At 48.0% G+C, this 18887-nt stretch overlaps 1 protein-coding gene across 6 annotated transcripts in view; it reads left to right on the top strand.

The window, feature by feature from the left end:
* chd9 (chromodomain helicase DNA binding protein 9) overlaps positions 1-18582 on the top strand; it is a 77394-nt gene extending 58812 nt beyond the window's left edge. For 3 of the 6 annotated variants that reach the window (XM_030093888.1, XM_030093899.1, XM_030093880.1), the window contains 25 exons: positions 405-660; positions 856-1066; positions 2459-2654; positions 3835-4017; positions 5147-5332; positions 5443-5553; positions 5873-6072; positions 6164-6363; positions 6508-6667; positions 9501-9590; positions 10456-10559; positions 10778-10895; positions 11010-11067; positions 11169-11217; positions 11345-11591; positions 11693-11898; positions 12660-13559; positions 13658-13824; positions 13929-14159; positions 15044-15221; positions 15487-15635; positions 15716-15934; positions 16062-16211; positions 16303-16407; positions 16611-18582. In XM_030093888.1, the coding sequence (XP_029949748.1) occupies positions 405-660; positions 856-1066; positions 2459-2654; positions 3835-4017; positions 5147-5332; positions 5443-5553; positions 5873-6072; positions 6164-6363; positions 6508-6667; positions 9501-9590; positions 10456-10559; positions 10778-10895; positions 11010-11067; positions 11169-11217; positions 11345-11591; positions 11693-11898; positions 12660-13559; positions 13658-13824; positions 13929-14159; positions 15044-15221; positions 15487-15635; positions 15716-15934; positions 16062-16211; positions 16303-16407; positions 16611-17663 (5727 nt within the window). In that variant the 3' untranslated portion in view covers positions 17664-18582. The remainder of the gene's footprint in view (positions 1-404; positions 661-855; positions 1067-2458; positions 2655-3834; positions 4018-5146; positions 5333-5442; positions 5554-5872; positions 6073-6163; positions 6364-6507; positions 6668-9500; positions 9591-10455; positions 10560-10777; positions 10896-11009; positions 11068-11168; positions 11218-11344; positions 11592-11692; positions 11899-12659; positions 13560-13657; positions 13825-13928; positions 14160-15043; positions 15222-15486; positions 15636-15715; positions 15935-16061; positions 16212-16302; positions 16408-16610) is intronic. The other 3 variants (XM_030093928.1, XM_030093919.1, XM_030093910.1) reach the window with 3 other exon arrangements.
* The last annotated feature ends 305 nt before the right edge of the window (positions 18583-18887 follow it).

Raw genomic sequence — 18887 nt, 5'->3', positions numbered from 1 at the left:
ACGGCGCGACGGTCTGCTTTTAGCTTCAGCGTCTCATGATTTAAGAGCCAGATTTTATGTTTTACTGTAGAAGTGCTTCATGCTTGAATGAATCGTCTAAATCATGCAAATAGTAACCCACAATCCCGCTTTTCTGTACAGTGGCTATAAATGAACATGATCTAAAAGCAGCTGTTGATGAGTTATTGTCATGCTCTCATGCTGTTAGCACGCTCACTCTTCACGTATTACATGATATCTACTTTTAGTTGAGGCTTTTTTTATATCTCGGCCACTTGGTGTAGCTGTCAAACACGTGCCTGTCCATGTCAACCCCAGACCTGGTTTTATTCTGTTCAGTCACACCTTTGACCTCTGTTCCGGCGTCTGTGTGTCGTCACGGTAACCGTCTGGTTGGCCCACAGGTCCAGAAGCTCCAGGCCATCCTGAAGCCCATGATGCTGCGTCGTTTGAAGGAAGACGTGGAGAAGAAGTTGGCCCCGAAAGAGGAAACCATCATCGAGGTTGAGCTCACCAACATCCAGAAGAAGTACTACCGAGCCATCCTCGAGAAGAACTTCTCTTTCCTGGCCAAAGGAGCGGGCCAGGCCAACATGCCCAACCTGGTCAACACCATGATGGAGCTGCGAAAGTGCTGCAACCACCCCTACCTCATCAAAGGTAGGAAGCCGCTCAACAGCTCACACTGGAGAAGACAAAGAAACAACTGATGTTGGGATACCTGATCCAAGTCAAAAACTACTGAACACCCTGTGATCGTTTTCTTTTTTCACATATGGAATCTTTATAGATGACTGAAATTCACCAAGCGTGTGAATCTCGGTATTACTGATGCGTCTGTGTTTCCTCCATCAGGGGCAGAAGAGAAGATCCTAGAAGACTTCAGGGAAGTGCACAGCCCCACTGCCATCGACTTCCACCTGCAGGCTATGGTGCAGTCAGCCGGGAAGCTGGTCCTCATCGACAAACTGCTGCCGAAGATGAAGGCAGGAGGGCACAAAGTTCTCATCTTTTCCCAAATGGTGCGCTGCCTGGATATCCTGGAAGACTACCTCATTCAGCGAAGGTAACAGAAGTGCAGCTCTGCAGATGGGTTTAAGAGTCCCTGTCTGAACCTCTGGAACAGGAGTGGAAGTTTTCCAGCAGTTTTCTGAGTATTACTGAAATAGTTGCAAATGGTCAGGAACAACCTGACTTGTGTGGCATTGCGACACACCAAATTAACACATTCATCCTGAAGAGTTAATGTGAAGTTGGCTTGTGTTCGAAGTCAATGTTTCACACCACTTTTTTCTCGAGATACACAAATTTGACAGCTTGCTATTTTAATCACTTCGTTTTATTCCTCCAGCTCAGTAACATTGGTTCCAGCATATGGTTTCAATTCTGAGGTTCACAGGCCAATAAATACAAAATGTTTCACTCGTCAAAAAAAGGGCCTCAGTGGGTTTATTTGTCTGTATTCAGACTCTACCTTTTTCCTGTTTCTGTCCTCGGTACTCGGAGCGGCTCCTGGCTGCTCACCAGGAGCATCTGATAACGATGACTGACAAAGGCTTGGACCGGAATCAGAGCCGTAAAGCTACTGTGTACTAACCCATTCCCAGCTGAAGTACAACATTGCTTTTGAGAATCAAAAGAATTATGAGCTCTCATCGCACTTCCCTCCGTGTGTGTCTGGTTCTGTCTCAGTCGGCGGCGGCTTGGGCGAAGCCCAAAAGTCTTGTAAAAATCTGAGAGGTCGGGAAAACTCTGTAAGACAGTCATGGAGAGAATTTCACATCTAGGAATTAGGTTTAGGTTTAATGGCACTGAGGAATTTAGTAATTATGGATCAGACTTTAGGTCTGTGACTCTCATTTTTGTGTCTCCTGCTCGTCTCGCCTCGTCTCTTCCTTGCATCTAATGGTCTCTGTTTCCTTCCTTGCGCTTTTCTCTCTTCCGGCTTCCTCCCAGAAGCCGGCCCAAACCTGAGACCGTTGTAAACACGTGCAGTACTGTGCAGCACAGACCTCAGACAGGGTTCAGCAGCAGGTTACAGAAGCCCTCAGGGCTCCACCATATTAGACGAGCAGGAGATGCTGTGAGGTTTGTCTTGACTGGAAGTGAATTACCCCGGGGAGGGCAGGGGGTCGGACTGTGGGAGGGGATGAGAATGGACACGAGGATGAAAGAGCACAACCACTGCTTGTAGAAACATTTTTAACTCGGAGGATTCTCCGTCTCCAGAGCTGAAGGAAAAGAAAATCACACCACTGGGGAAAGTCCATAAGTACCACAACTACTGAGTTTGAATTATACATTCAAATGGTTCTAAAAAGCATTAAAGCAATTTCCCCTCCAGGTCAGTATTAATCAGAAGTCTAATGGTCGAGCAGGTCGTGAATATGAGCCAAGTGGCTCAGAATAAGTGTCTGGGTGATGTTCATGCATCGAGGTTTATGTGTTGTTGTTGCAGGTACTTGTACGAACGCATTGATGGACGCGTCCGCGGTAACCTGCGACAGGCCGCCATCGACCGCTTCAGCAAGCCCGACTCGGACCGCTTTGTTTTCCTCCTGTGCACGAGAGCCGGCGGTCTGGGAATCAACCTGACGGCAGCAGACACCTGCATCATCTTTGACTCTGACTGGAATCCGCAGAACGACCTGCAGGTAGGACGCCGGTCTGAACCGAGACCGTACGTTCTGTTTACCGCTAACTCTCTGCTGCAGCGACAACGCTTCTGTCCCCAGTGTCACAGATTCCTGTATTGGCTACTTTCAAAAAAGAGTCTGACCAACCAATAATGCATTAATCACCAATGATATAATAAATGACAGTAGTCCAATAATTTTGGCAATCATCAATGTAATAACTTGACGATAATGTAATAAAATGATTTAGAAAACATTTCTATCCTGCTATTCCTCATTGGTAGAATGCTATTAGATAATGACTCGCGTATCTTTTTACTTTATTACATTTGAAATGATCAAAATGATTATATTATACATTACTATATTATTTGTTACAGATGGTCACATAATGTCCATTTGTGAACAAACTCTAGTCTTACTGTAGATAATTTTAACGTCTCACTTGTCAGTGCTTTTGTGTAGTTTAGTTTAGTTTTACAAGATAAGAATTTATTCTTTTTTCATTCTGCTTTAAATTTGTGAGCCAACGATCTCAAAACCCTTAAAGTCATGCACTGATAGGAATAATTCTTATTAAATAAGCCTGTGCCACATTGTACCATTTGCAGTAATCTTAGATTTTATCTTTAGACTTTTAGAAACATTCCCAGGGCCCATCTGGGCATCTTTTCTATATTCAAACTCTGCTCCACTTCTTTTCATTAGATGTTTCATGCAAACTGCAAACAGATCAAATAGAAAAATAGAAATAGAAAAATCCCATTAAGGGTAAACTTATTAAAAGTACATCTTGTCTTGCTATTTTTGTATCTCAACTTTTCAGTTTTCAACATTCAGTACTTTCAGGATTTGTTCTAAAAAAAAAAACTGCCTCTTTGTGCAAGAATGGCTTTTAAAGCACAAGCAGATAAAAAAAGGAAGCTTTAAACATGAAATTTCACTTGGCAAACTCAAACAGGATTATTTTTCTATTTGTGTCAATGTGCTGCTGCTATAGATGTGCATAATTACAGTCTCATGTAACATGTGCCATCTCGACTCCTGCTGTTCACTTGTCTGTAGATCAGTCATGTGTTGGATCACAGCAGGCTGCCATTTAAAAGCAGGTAGCAGTGAGTCAAAGTGCAGACGTTAGAAACACTTGCAGCTATTTCTGTTTCCAGAGCGGTACTCTCAGTCTCGCTGTTCTTCGCAGGCCCAGGCTCGCTGCCACCGGATCGGTCAGAACAAGGCGGTGAAGGTGTACCGTCTGATCACCAGGAACTCCTACGAGCGGGAGATGTTCGACCGCGCCAGCCTCAAGCTGGGCCTGGACAAGGCTGTGCTGCAGAGCATGAGCGGCCGAGATAACAGCCTGGGAGGAAGCACCGGCGGAGGGGTACGTTTGACCGGTGTCCAAATGGCCGCGGACGCAAATGAGGAATTGCATTCTTCAACCATCCTCATTATGTCCAAGTTCTTTTTAGAATAAATACAATCGATTTTAGTTCGAAGTAATTTAGACCGTCTGAAACAGATATGTTTTATCACTGCCAACGATCTCTGTTCTCTCCATTGTTCTGAATTCAATGTCTTAAGAAAGACTTAAAGCAATATCTACAGATTCTACAACATGAGAAGTGTTATAAATGCTACTGACGACAATGAGACATCAAGCTCGGGAAAATGAACCCCCCGAAACGTGAAGGCCGCTCTCCAGATTCCACTTGAAGTGTAACCTATCCTATTAGAGTGTAATCTGTTTGTGAGGGAGTGTGTCAACAGTGTGTGAAGTGTGTAGGAGGATGCTGAGCTGCAAGCTCCGGTCCTCTTGAGGATTATCTGAACTCTAAGGTTGAGGTATTAGTGGTTTTCCACATCTGGTCTGACGGAACATATTTACATAATAAACAGCTGCTGGGGTCAGATGCTTGTTGGGGTCTGCACTGTGCATTCAGCAGCCCGTCTCTCTTAATATTTACTTCTGTAAGCGGTTTGTGTTTTACATCTAGAACTTATGTTCTTTCTGCAGCTGTGAAAAGAGCAGCTTTATGGTCAATTTTCCAATTAAAAGAAACAGATAATTCATTTGTGCAGGTCATTTATCTGCTTAGCATCAAAACTGTGGTTCAAATCATGCAAAAAAACCCAAAAAAAATCTTCAGCTTCCCCATTGTGATTCCTATAAAACTGCAAAACATTTTTCCCACATTTTTCATGGAAAATGATGGTTAAATACTGTTTTGTGGGATGACTTCTATTTTTTGGTGATTTAGAGTGTTTTTCCGTACTGTAACACCAACTGGATTCATGTGATGGTTTCTCACAAAGGCTTTCAGTTAGTTATATCAATGTACTATTATGCAATGAAAAAAGTCCTGAAAAAGTGCCGTGCGCCGCAGCGTAGTTACTCACTGCTCATTTCCGACCCCGAGGTCTAATTCAAAATCGATTGACTCATGACTTTTGGTTTTAAGTGGTGGATATTTTCTTGACCCTGGCTGTGACTGCCTCTCTTTCCCTCTCAGGCTGTGCAGCAGCAGCTGTCGAAGAAGGAGATAGAGGACCTGCTGCGGCGCGGCGCTTACGGCGCCATCATGGACGAAGAGGATGAAGGAGCCAAATTCTGCGAGGAGGATATCGACCAGATCCTCCAGCGCAGGACGAAGACCATCACCATCGAGTCCGAGGGACGGGGGTCCACGTTTGCAAAGGTAGTTGAAGAAAGATTTGACTGTTTTGGTTCATCGGGTCAGAATGCAGGCGCCCAGCGAACGGGAAAAATGTGATTACAGCTTGATGTGGTTCTGATCTCTGCTTTCAGGCCAGTTTTGTAGCATCCGGAAACCGGACAGACATCTCTCTGGACGACCCGAACTTCTGGGACAAGTGGGCCAAAAAGGCCGACATTGATATGGATATGGTCAATGGCAGAGTGAGTATCGCAGTCAGGAACTTTATCTTCTAGGATGAAGACTTAAACACGTTTTTGTGACAGACTAACAACAAGACATGGGCTTGAGTTTATTTTTAAAAAGAATAAACAAAGACATTCACATACATGGAGATGTCATCACATAACATTTACACACAAATGATATATTTACAAGTGATCTTTGCAAAGATCCAAGTTATAATATATCACATATGAAGTCTGGCTGAGCGTTGTGTTTGATGGAGGAGGCATTCTTTTAAATAGATCTTACATTTTGGAAAGTGGCCTCTGATGTTTCTGTTCCCCCCTCCCCCTGCAGAACAGCCTGGTGATCGACACTCCTCGTGTCAGGAAGCAGACGAGGCCGTTCAGCGCCACCAAGGACGAGCTGGCAGAGCTCTCTGAGGGCGAGAGCGACAGCGACGAAACCAAACCGAAGCTCAGACGAAACCACGATCGCCTCAACAGCTACGGCCGCACCGAGTGCTTCAGGGTGGAGAAGAACCTGCTTGTATACGGGTGAGATAAGTTAGATTTAAAAAACAAAAAGTGGAATGAAATGAATCTAAGTGTGTGGTCTTCTCACATGTTTTTTTCCTCGATACTCTAGATGGGGTCGCTGGAAAGATATTCTGAACCACGGCCGCTTCAAGAAGCAGCTGACCGAGCGAGATGTGGAGTCCATCTGCAGGGCGCTGCTGGCGTACTGCCTGGTCCACTACCGCGGAGACGACAAAATCAAGAGCTTCATGTGGGACCTCATCGCCCCCACTGAGGACGGACAGACGAAGGAGCTGCAGAACCACCTCGGTACGTCTCGCATTAACAGACATGATGCGTGCAGCAGCGAGCGAGAGAGAGCCGGGTTTAGGGACAAATGTCTTTAATCATTCGCACTAATCGGCTCCTTCTTTCTGTCTCTTTTTTTTTTTTTTTTTTTTTTTTTTATACCAGGCTTGTCTGCCCCTGTCCCTCGGGGAAGAAAGGGGAAGAAGATGAAGACCCAGTCCAGCTCTTTTGACATCCATAAAGCGGAGTGGCTGAGGAAGCACAACCCGGAGCACATGCTTCAGGACGATGGCTACAAGAAGCATCTCAAACACCACTGCAACAAGTAGGCCCTCACTCCTGATCCACTCCATATCGTCCTATAGACTTCAACCGACACATTCAGATTATGCTCCAAACCCAGCACAGGAAAAAAAAAAAAAAAAAATTCCAGTCTAATAATGTTCATAGATTAAATGATGTCCTGTATTATATTTAAAAATCATTTACTTTACTTGCCAGTGTAAATGCTGTCTAGTGGTTTCTTGCTGGGCTGCTTCGTCTCTGCTGGCTGACAATGTGTGTGTTCCCGTGTCTGCATTTAAACCTTTTTACTATTATGACAACTGGCAGGTGGTCATTATTCTCCTCTCACAGTGACTGTCTCCATTTATTTTTAATAGAATGAAGCCTAAGTATGCGAAAATACAATTTGCACGTGGCTCAAATTTTAAGCGCCGCACCGCCAAGCCACAGTAATTAGGAAGCACTAAAACGTGTATTGGAGCTGACAGCGTGCTGATTCATTAACGGACGTGCATCACATCGGGACTGGCTGGCTGATAAGAATCTTCATGAGGCTTCAGCCCACCTAATGGCCGTCATAGATCTCTCTTATTTACTGACAGGGGGGAAAGATGGCTGCTATCAAAACAAGATCCGCTGAGCTATAAAGCCAAACAGAAAGCTGCTTTTTTCACTCGTTTTCTTTTTCTTTCTTTTTCTTTTTTTTTTGAGTAAACCTGCAGCTTGTGACTAAAAGGGGCTTTGGATGCAGAGCAGTGCAGCTTCCACAGAAAGTTCTCCATTGTTTCCCCGTCCAGTAGTGCTGAATCCAGGGATTGTCTGATATGTGACACGCTGGGCAGTCGGGGACATGCAGTCAGCGGGGTTTGCTGACTTGTGCGTTTTCAGTCCGAGGACCTGGAATGTGACTGGTGGTGTGTGTGTGTGTGCGTGAGTGTGAGTGTGAGTGCGAGTGTCTGTGTGTGTGGACTGAGCGAGGAGGGGGAATTCAGCGGCCTCCTTAACCGGGCCACAAATGTAGGACAAAGCTTCCTGCACAGAAATGTGAACTGCAGAAAATAGTGGAAAAGCATTCTGACCAATTTCTCAATAATACCTTCACCACATTGTGAATCTTTTTCAGTTTTTTTTTTTTTTTTTTTACTTTGTGCATTCTTTAGTTAAAAAACTGTAATTTTTAAGTCCACTGAGGAATTATGCAAACATGTTGTAGCGTTTTGTGTTACAGCTTCATCTGTGAGGGAAAATATCCGTGTCACGCTGCTTTCTGATGAGTTTTCTCTGTCTGCGATCAGGCTGGGAAGGATTTCTAGCATGCCACTCATACCAGGCATACTTCGCTTTTGTGCTTCTGCGAGCGGCTATGCTGAGATCCGCTGCAGCCTCTCTGTGTGAACTACATCTTGGTTACACACACACACACACACACACACACACGCACGCTAACAAAAGCCTGGAAGCGGGGTGATGAAGGGCTGTGCTGACAGGCAGAGGAAGCGGCAGCTGCTCCTGGGCGGCTCCAGTCACTCGGGGAGGATAGAGGGCGGAGGAGGGAGCAAAAGGAAGTTCAACTCTTGATTTACCAGAGCCACAAGTCCAGACTGGTCACCGCAGACATCCATCACGCCGACAGACACACAGACAGGCGGACAGACGGGCCGACCTCGTGAGCCCTGCAGTTATTCCACGCCCTGTCAGTGCATCAGGGAAGGATTCATTTATAACAATATTTAGCTGAGTTACGGCCGGAGAAGGGCGGAATGCCTGGCATGCAGTATATCAGAAAGGCAATCCACTGTTCTTCCAGTGCTCTCCAAAGAAGAACGGCATTGTGGGAAAAGCCTTGCAGGAGAGGCCACAGCTTCACATGCTGGTGGATGAATGTAGCACCGTCAGTGATAATTGCTTGACAAGTGGCTGCAAATTCAAAGGAGGAGACAGCGGCACGGCTTACTTGAAGATCATTTTCCAGTTCATTCTCGTGTGTGGGTCTGCGAGGCTGTGGTGCCAACAGCTGGTGCACGATCATGCTCCATTACGAAGAGTTACAGGTACTAAAAGTGTCAGCCGGACATGGCATATTTATTATTATGGTATTTCTGAGTGTAGCTCACAGAAAAGAATATAAGGGGCATCGGCAAGAAGCTTTTCTCCAGCTCCCAGAACATTATGGAGATGCTTATCAGACATGAATAGCAGTGATTATAAGACAGATTCTACATGTATGAGTATATGAAAATGTTTATACACTGCACTTTAATCATTAGATGCTCTCTCAGGGCTTACCAGGGATTGTAGCCAGCTCACCACAGTTCCAACCACTCCAGTGTTCCTCCGCTCACAGGCGGCTGGCTGGCTGTGATGTGCGATCATGCATCACAGAGCTAATGTCTCCCCTGTGAGTCAGCCTCTCTCTACCTTGTCATCCTCAACTTCCCAGCCTTCATCTACCGCCAGAGTACAACCGCATGACAACTGGAGAGACACGCTCGTCTGTTCGCCGGGTCCTCAGAGCCGAGCTGTGGAGCTGCTCGCGGCTCCCTGTGAGATCTATAAAACGTTGTTGACTTACAGGATACAATAATTCACTGATGAGATAACTGATGGGGCTTTCTGACGTGCATATTTCATGTCTCGCTCCGCCACTCCTCGGCTAATGATGCACGGCTCCTCTGACATGAATATTGAAAGCATCTTTATTCAACCCTTATTGATTATGGAAAGGAACAAAATAGCTGTCACACATTTCACTCAATTGTTCGGTGTGTGTCTGCGTGTGTGTGTGTGTGGGTTCTGCTCGCTCAGCGTTTGTGCATGGTCGGGGCTTTGTTGTTGACCAGCGGGTTTTTTTTGTTTTTTTTTTTTCTGTGCAGGGTGCTGCTCAGGGTCAGAATGCTCTACTACCTGAAACAGGAGGTGATCGGAAGCCAGGCCCAGCAGGTGCTCGACGGCGCGGATTCCAGGTGAGCCGCACATCCAGGCGTCAGCACTGACACTTCCAGAGTGGCGTGTTTCTAGTGCGTTTACTTAGTTCTGCTCCCATAATGAAGCAGTACACTGACCGGGACGGGACGGCTGTGGGTGAAAGCAGATGTAGATCAGGCAGCTGTCGCTCCACAGAACAGACAGAACGGTCTTCACTTCCTCGCAGATCTTAATCCCCAGTGTCTTGAGTGTGATCATTACAGTGTTGTATCAACCTGTTGAAGCAACTCACAGATGAGCTGATGTTTCATGGGAAGGTTGTGGAGCACCACCTGCTGGTGAAAGAAGGAAAGGTCTTCTTTCCTGTCTCATGCTGTTGAAAAGCAGATGAATGTATCGCTCTCGAAAAGAAAAGGGACATGTTTTCACAGCTGATGTTGCTTCACAACAAAATCCTTCCAGTAAAGTTGGTTCAATATGAAAGGAGGATTAAACGAGATAATTACAGATGCATGAAAAAAGAAAAGAAAAATCAATATAATGCAAAGGCTCATTTTTCCTCATTTTGAAACTTGGTTATATTTTGGATTTATTACGCTCAACCTGAAATACACCAAGTCTCGTTGTTTCTTCATAATTTTGGCTCATAAGTCAGGAAAATAAGAACTATGTAGCTTGTACTTACATTTTTTTTTTTAAAGAAAAGAGCTTGAAACTGTTTAGTTTACATGTTATGAGTGAAACAACAACAATAAACACCTTTGCCATTAAACACCATTATGTTCTTTTTTTAAACACACTTGTACTCCTGCAAAATGGAAATGCTGCTGACATGACCAACCACAACCAATTGTTTCACTTTAATAATGAGTTTGTGAATCACCCCCTCCTGTTTGTGTGCAGCGAGATCAAAATCTGGGTGCCGGAGCCGGATCATTCGGAGCTGCCAGCCTTGTGGTGGGACGCCATCGCCGACAAGTGTCTGCTGCTGGGAATCTATAAGCACGGTGAGAAACTTCAGTTTGCATTGTTACTTGTTTTATATGCTTTTACTCCTCTGTTTTCAGTGCTTGAGTTGACAGTAGAAAGTTTATACCTGATATGAACATTAACAAGCTCCAATCAGAACTTCCCTCTTGACTTTACTGCTTCAAGTTGTATTTCATTCCTCTGTTTATGAGTGTAACGCCCATTCTTCTTGGCTCATCTCCCTGTACTCTGCCAGGTTATGAGAAGTACAACACTATTCGTGCAGACCCCACTCTGTGCTTCCTAGAGCGCGCCGGGCGACCAGATGAAAAAGCCATCGCCGCCGAGCAGAGAAGCAATGATTTCATGGACGGGTGGGTGAACAGCATCAGGCCCGCGCTTGAAAAACACCGAGTGGGCTTTGTCATAACCTCACTGGATCAATTTTTTAGCCAATAGTTTAATTTTCTTTGCATGTGTTGGCGCAGGGATGTGGATGATCCAGAATACAAGCCCGCTCCTGCACTGTTAAAGGACGAGATGGAGGTAAAGGCATCTCTATAATGAAGCTTAATTTTTCTGATACCTCATTGAAGTTTAATGTTGCAACTTTCTTCCGCTACTAACACGCTCTGCCTCTCCTGCAGGATGACGCCTCTTCCCCCGGAGACTTGGTTGTCACCGACAGCGCTGGAGGTGAGTATTACACGTTTGTAATCCCAGGCTGAATTATCTGGATAATTATAACCACAGGCAAATCTGGAAACTTGGAAGTTGCGAAAGACTTTGGCTTGCTCAGCCTGATCCCTCTTCACTGGTCCAGATGCAGTCCCAGCGGCAGAGGGTGAGACCGGCTACTGGCCGTCCCCCTCCGTGTTGACGGCCAGGCTACGGCGTCTGATCACCGCCTCGCAACGCTACACCAAGAGCCGGCAGATCCTGCACATCCATCAGACTCAGTCTCAGTCCCAGCAGGCCATGATACTGTCTGCTCCGCTCTGCCCGCTGCCCCCAACCCTCAACGACACCCTCAACCCCAAGATGGCCGCCAAGATTGAACGCCAACAAAGGTCAGAACGCAGATCGATGATACGGAAAACATCTGAAGCACTTCTGTCAGTGCGAGTGCAGAGCATGGATTAATGCAGTTTTTAATTTTGACACTCAACAGGTGGACCAGGCGAGAAGAAGCTGACTTCTACCGCGTTGTCTCCACTTTTGGCGTCGTCTTCGACCCCAACCTCGGCCGGTTCGACTGGACGAAGTTCCGGGCCATGGCTCGGCTGCACAAGAAGACTGACGAGAGCCTGCAGAAGTACCTGTGTGCTTTCACCGCCATGTGCCGACGGGTGTGCCGCCTGCCACCCAAAGAGGGAGGTCAGAGGCCCGCTCGTCTGTTCACACACTTAAAAACAGATGGTCTGCTTGTGTTTGTTCAACTTTAACCCTTCATATTTTGAGGGAAAGTTAGGTAATTGCAAGAAAATCTAAACAGCCACCTGAAAAATATTCAAATAATCATTCTAAAACTCAAGTGTGAGGGTATTTGAAACCTACCGGTAGCGGTGGATTGAGATATTGTCTTTGTACACGCCTGTTATGTTGGCCAGTTGTGTTTTACCACCATCTACTGGATTTGAGCTGTTTGGCGTTTAGTCGGCAAAAATCTCGCAATGTTTAAGAAAGTGAAAAATAATCTTCCCGATCCAAGTTGGATGTGCTCCAAAATGTAATGGCTTCTTCTTTGGCTTGCTTTTTGTGAATCAGGCCAGTTTATTTTCCAGTAATCCTCCTGACAGTCAGACGAACACACAAATATACAGAAATTGAAAATTCAACCAGAGGAAACATGTTTGGCCAGTCGTTTATTTTATGTGTCTCTAACCATGAAACCCAGTTGATCACATGCAGTATTTTCCAAACGTCATCGTGTCAGCACTGTGTTATTTTGGGGGAGAAGTCAGTAGCACTTTGGTAAACAAGCTGGCACAGCAGTAGCGGCAGGGGACTGATAAGGTTAATCATTCGTGGAAAAACAAACAGTTTGAGGTTTAAGTTCTCGACACAAACAGCTCTTTGGATTTGACTTTCAGAGTTCTTCCTCACACACCTGCTTCCTTCTCTCTCTCTGTTTCCAGACTCGGCTGTGGACCCGTCTCTCAACATCCAGCCCATCACGGAGGAGCGAGCCTCGCGCACCCTCTACAGAGTGGAGCTGCTCCGCCAGGTGAGGGAGCAGGTCCTCCGGCACGCGCTGCTCTATGAGCGCCTGGCGCTGTGCCAGATGAGCTCCGACCTGCCCGTGTGGTGGGAGGTCGCCACCCACGACCGTGACCTGCTGATCGGCGCCGCGAAGCACGGCGTCAGCCGCACCGATTACCACATTCTGAGGGACCCCGAGCTCAGCTTCATGGCCGCCCAGCGCAACTACAGCCAAACGAAAGCCGCGCAGCAGCAGCAGCAGCAGCAGCAGCAGCAGCAGTCACGCACGTCCACGCCGCTCCTGCACCCCCAGTACCAGGCCGCCAGCTCCGTGCTGACCGGGTCTCCGCTGCCCCCGCCCGCCCAGAGAGACACAGATCCGTCTGGGTTGGTTCCCAAAGTGGAGCCGGCCTCAGAGGGGGAGGAGGGCAAGGAGAGGCAGGCAGAGAGCTGGAGCCCCGCCGAGGCGCCGGCCACGCCCACCGGCCTGGAGGAGAAGCCCGTCCCCGTGCCGATGGACACCGAGCAGCAGATGGCGGCAGCGCGAACCAAACCCCTCACGCCCAACTCCTCCGAGAGGAAACCCAAGAAGTCCAGCAAGAGGGGCCGCCGCGAGAACCGGCACGGCTCCGAGTCCGACTCGGACGGCTCCTCCTCCAGCTCCTCGTCACGCTCCTCTTCCTCCTCGTCCTCGTCCTCCTCTTCCTCGTCACATTCCGGGTCCAGCTCCTCCTCCTCCTCCTCGTCTTGCTCCTCTGGTTCGTCATCGTCCTCCTCATCTTCATCATCCTCGTCTGATGACAGCGACAGCGAAGGTGAAGACAGAAAGAAGAAAGGTGAGTTTCTTCAACTCTTTATTGATAGAGTTTTTTTTGTCAGTTTTGTGTCAGAATGAAGTCTTTAGGCGAGTTTCTCATGTCTGCCTCATTTTCAGTGCCTGCAGCGAGTGTGAAGGGTTTCGACGAGGACAGCGTGGCGTCTCTGAGCACGACACAGGATGAAACACTAGACACCCACGTGACTGAGAACGGCATCGCCAGCAACTCTTCTCAGCCCTTCCAGGGAGGAGGATACATGCTGGCTGCGTCCTATTGGCCAAAGGTGAATCGCTGTCCATCAGTGTGGTTTTATTTATTTATTTATTTTCCATTTGAATTATTGCAAACATTTATTGGCAGCTACTAGCTACTTATGTTTATGTTTAGGATCGCGTGATTATCAACCGCCTGGACAGCATCTGCCAGGCAGTGCTGAAGGGCAAGTGGCCGGGAACCCGCCGTGTGTACGAGCCCGGAGGCGCTGTGGCCTCCTTCTATACCACAAAGCTGCTGGACAACGCCAACAGCCTGTGCGAGGACCCCTCCGCGTCGCCACAGGGGTCAAAGGTGACCAAGCATGTTGCAGAAAACAAGGAGTTCTCAGTAAAGCTCAACGATGTATGTGGATTTCTCCTCTTCCTCCCATGCCTCCCTCCGCTTCGCCCTAATCGTAGGACCCTCCCACTTCTGCTGCCGCTGCCATGACCGGTGTTAGCTGCCGTGTTCAGCATGTTTCTCTGGTTTTACTTCCTGCTTTCCTTTGGGTATGATTAGCGGTTTTGACTGCCTGGCAGGAGGAGAGATTAATTTAATAGCAGCCTTCCTCTCTTTTCCCACACACTCAATTTGAGTTGGGCTCTCAGGCTGTGATTACATGAGCACAAATCATTCAGTCATGAGAATATAATAAGGTTCAGTTTGAAGCCTCTCTAGACTGAAGGGGTCTGGCTAATAATCTGATTGAAACGGAGACCTCTGCTGTGGGTGTTCTCTAATATGCTTCTAGGCAACGTGGCTATTAACTTGGCAGGCTTCAGAATCGCTGCAATTTTTTTTCCCCCGCTTTGATGTCGCGCTCAGATAAATTTTTTTCTTTTTTTGCTCCAAATTTAACACGTTGTTAATCGTCAAACACCTGCTGCTTGCTACCTCTCAAATTGGGACTTGCAGACAGCAGCGTTCTCTTTGGCATGGCTTCCAACTACGGTCCAGACTATGAGCAGACTTCACCCACTGCCCTGCTAAGCGCCACCCGCTGTGTGTCCATGTGTCCCAGTCATACTAACCAGAAAACGCCTCGACATTATTTGCTGTTTTTGTGAGAAAATAGTTATGGAATTGACTTGATTACATAAAATTAGAAAACCCTGTAGAGTTTCTCTGTGCTAAAAGACGACGCTGAAGCCTGATGGATAGTAAATGAATTCGGCCTCCTTCTCCTTGCTCCGGATGTTTTTGTTCTGCGGTTGCTTTCCGTGCCTCACTCTGGTGTCTGTCTGCAGCAGGAGGGAGGTCTGAAGTTGACCTTCCAGAAGCAGGGTCTACCTGTGAAGAGGCCCCTGGAGTCCGAGGACGGCCCCCAGGCCCAGCAGCAGTACCTGGCCCGGCTCCACGAGCTGCAGAGCGCGTCAGACACCAGCCTGACCGACATTACCAAACCTCAGTGCAGCTTCCAGAGCGGTGCGTTTACATTTCAACCAGTGGAGAAGGAACTCCGCCCTCATTTTCACCACAGCCACTAGATGGCAGCAACATACAGTTTTGAAAACTCAGTCGTTGCACTTAACCTCTATTAAATGTAATTTAAATGGACTTTTTAATTAGTTTCTGCTGCTGAAAGTTTAAAAAAATCAATTTAGTCAAAGCAGCATTTCGCATAATGTCTCAAGGCGTCAATGTTTCAGTTTGAATTAAACTTCACTGCCGGTTTTGTTGACGACTGCAGCTCCTCCAGGTCTGCCTGGTCAGATGAGACTAAACGGAGTCCTGGACGGCCAGCCCGTGGTCAAGAGGCGGAGGGGGAGGAGGAAGAACGTGGAGGGAATGGACCTGCTCTTCATGAACAGGACTCGAGTTCCTGCTGTTCCCGATCAGGTAGGAACTGAAAAAGGCCCGTGTTGAACATAAAAAAGTGTTTGAAGGGTGATGTGCAATATGTCCTCCTGTGTCTGCAGGCACCTCCAGGGTGGGGTGGGATCGGCCAGGTGGGCATGGCTGTTTCCGCCGCACCGGGTTTCAGTCAGGTCCCGGCCGACACGGAGAGCAGGGTCCCCGTCATCAACCTCAAAGACGGCACCCGACTCGCTGGAGACGACGCCCCCCAGAGGAAAGACCTGGAACAGTGGCTGAAGGAGCACCCCGGCTTTGTAGCAGACACAGGAGCCTTCATCCCAGTGAGTTTCCACATTCTTCCTTCTCCTTTGAAATATAAGGCTTCAGCCGAAATAATTCAACCATCGGGTCACACTGTGAGGATGCTGGTGATCCAAGATTTATGAGTATTTTTCTTTTCCGTCCCAGGGGGTGAATAAGATGCAGCTGCAGTTCCACTTCCAGGACGGACGGCCCAAGCAGAAAAGACACCGCTGCAGGAACCCCAACAAGATCGACGTGAACAGCCTGACCGGAGAGGAGCGAGTCCAGATCATCAACAGGAGGAACGCACGCAAGGTGCCTTTCCAGCGAATCCCCACGCTCAGTCCAGATCATGGCTCAAGCAGTCCAGCATGTCTGTATCTCCTCTCTGGTGTTTCACCCGCAGGTTGGTGGAGCGTTTGCGCCTCCTCTGAAGGATCTGTGCCGGTTCCTGCAGGAGAACCCAGAGTACGGAGTCCCGCCTGAGTGGGCCGATGTGGTGAAGCAGTCGGTGAGTCCCGCAGCAGGATCAGAGGACTTCAGTCAGTGGACATGTTAAAGAAGCCAAAGCAAAAACAAGACACATAGATGTCATGTAATAACAGAAGAGATTTTACATTTGAATGTCCTGTCTGAAAGAATGTGGTTAAACTTCAGGATGTCTTTGCTGGCTCTCAGCAGTCGTACTCACTCAGTGTGTCGTGGTTTGCACAGGGTTACCTCCCAGAGAGCATGTTTGACAGGATCCTGACGGGACCCATCGTTCCCGAGGAGGTGAGCCGGCGTGGACGACGACCCAAGAACCCTCTGGCCAAAGCGGCGGCGGCTGCAGCGGCGGCGGCGGCGGCCCCCAACCCCGCGGCCTCCGCCCTGGGATTGAACCCCCTGCTCACCAACGGCCTGATGTCCGGGATGGACCTGAGCAGCCTGCAGGCCTTCCAGCAGAACCTGCAGAGCCTGCAGTCCCTGCAGCTCACCGCCGGCCTGATGGGGCTGCCCTCCGACGCCGGCAACCTGGCCGCAAGCAACCTGGCCGCCATGTTTCCCATGATGCTCTCCGGTATGGCCGGGTTGCCCAACCTGCTCGGCATGAGCGGCTTGCTGGGGAAGCCGGCTCAGGAAGGCGCGGGGGGGAGCTCCGAGGAGAAGACGAAAGGAGGCGGCGGCGGCGGCGGGACGGCAGAGCCGCCCCCCTCCAAAGCCCCCCCACACACCTCAGACAACACAGGAGAAAGGACAGAGGCCTCGGACACCACTCCCCCCTCCGTCTCCTGCTCCGAGTCCTCCGCCACCGCCACACAAAGTGCTTCAGCTGCGCCTGCAGCCTCCAGTCCGCCGCTCTCTCTGAACCCCTTGTTACTCTCCAGTATGATCTACCCAGGGATGCTTCTCACTCCAGGCCTTAACCTTCCTGCGTCTGCCGCACAGCCGCAGACCTCCAACACTGACTCCACGCTCCCGCCTGCTGCTGCTGCTGCTGCTCCTCCTCCTCCTCCTCCCCCTCCTGCAGCCTCGCCGTCACCGACAGAGCGGCCACGGCCTCGGAAGGACGGAGAAGAGGAGGAAGAGGACGATGAGGAGGAGGAGGAGGACGAGGCGTTGAACGAGGCTTTGGAGGAAGAAGAGGAGGAGGAGGAGGAGGAGGAATCCACAGAACAAAAAGAGAACAGTGGTCCCGATTGTTCAGGGAAAGCAGAGTCGTCTTCATCAGAGTCTGGGAGCTCTTCCTCATCCTCAGACGATTCAGACTCCAGTGATGAGGACTGATCCCACAAAATATATAATTATAAATTTATTTATGTATCGCCTAGAAATGTATACATATATTCACATATATATGGATTTTACAGCACTTACGTTGCGATTTCTCTACGTGTAAATACAAGAACTAACTACAATGTTGTGTAATAAAGAGTAGAAAAATCTAAAAAAAAAAAAAAAACTCACCAAAAAAAACAGTAAAAAGTGACTTAAAAGGAACTGAAATAAAACATCAGTGTTTGTTCACAAGGTACAGTCTTGTTTTGAGACATTTTGCATGTCAGACTTTAGTAGATTTCTGAACTCTGTGAACTTGTACCACACAGTTATGTACAATTGCAACAAAAAAAGGCATTATTGTAATTATGTCAGGATTAATTTTATTAAAAAAAAAGTGAAACTACATCAACACGCTCGTTGAGCTGTACTATTAATATATTTTGATTGTTGAAGGGCACGGGGGGGGGGCGCTCGACAAACACTTTGGTTTCTCTTGTAAATACTTTTACAGGTTGGTTGACACTTTTGCTTTGCCGATCATACATTGGATATGTCAGCAATAACTTGGGCAGCTAATGAATGTCACTGAAGCTGTAGATTCTCTCGTCTGCCATTGTTCCACCCCAGTGCACAACTCCCGCCGCGACCCTCGCCAACCTGTCGGCCCCCCTCGCACGCCGCCAAACACCTCCCCCATCCGTGGCTTTTTGTTTGGACACACACTCACCTGAGGTTCCCCCTGCATTCGGAAATATGTGCAAATACTGTTTTCCAGTCACGAACAAGCTTAAAAACCTCGCTTTTTATTTATTTATTGTCACAAATGTTTTTTACAGTCCTCACAGTCACCTTGCAGACATGTCACAACACGTTCCAGGCGCACTTTAGCTCCCCACAGTAAACGAGCACGTCTGTCGACTGTTTTGAAAAGTTACATAAAACCTTTTTACTTGTGTGCCAAACAAACAAACAAAAACACACTTTGACCCTCGAAGGCGGTTGACAAGAGTTGTGTGATCTGGAAGGATTCTTAATGGATGTTATTACTACTACAGCCCCGGCGTATTTGACTGCATCTTACCTCAACTTTTCCGAAATGGATTGGCTTCACTGTGCAAATGTGCATGTGCATGGGTGCGTTCTTCTCTTGCTGTCCATGTGCACAATCACCCTCCTGCAACCGCTCTGCGTGTTCGGAAGGGGAAAGGAAAAATCAAAAGGATGTTTTTT

The sequence above is a fragment of the Salarias fasciatus genome, chromosome 1 (genome assembly GCF_902148845.1).
Source record: "Salarias fasciatus chromosome 1, fSalaFa1.1, whole genome shotgun sequence".
Taxonomy (NCBI): Eukaryota; Metazoa; Chordata; class Actinopteri; order Blenniiformes; family Blenniidae; genus Salarias; species Salarias fasciatus.
Note: the sequence above shows the minus strand (reverse complement) of the source record. Positions and strands in the feature narration are given on the sequence as shown.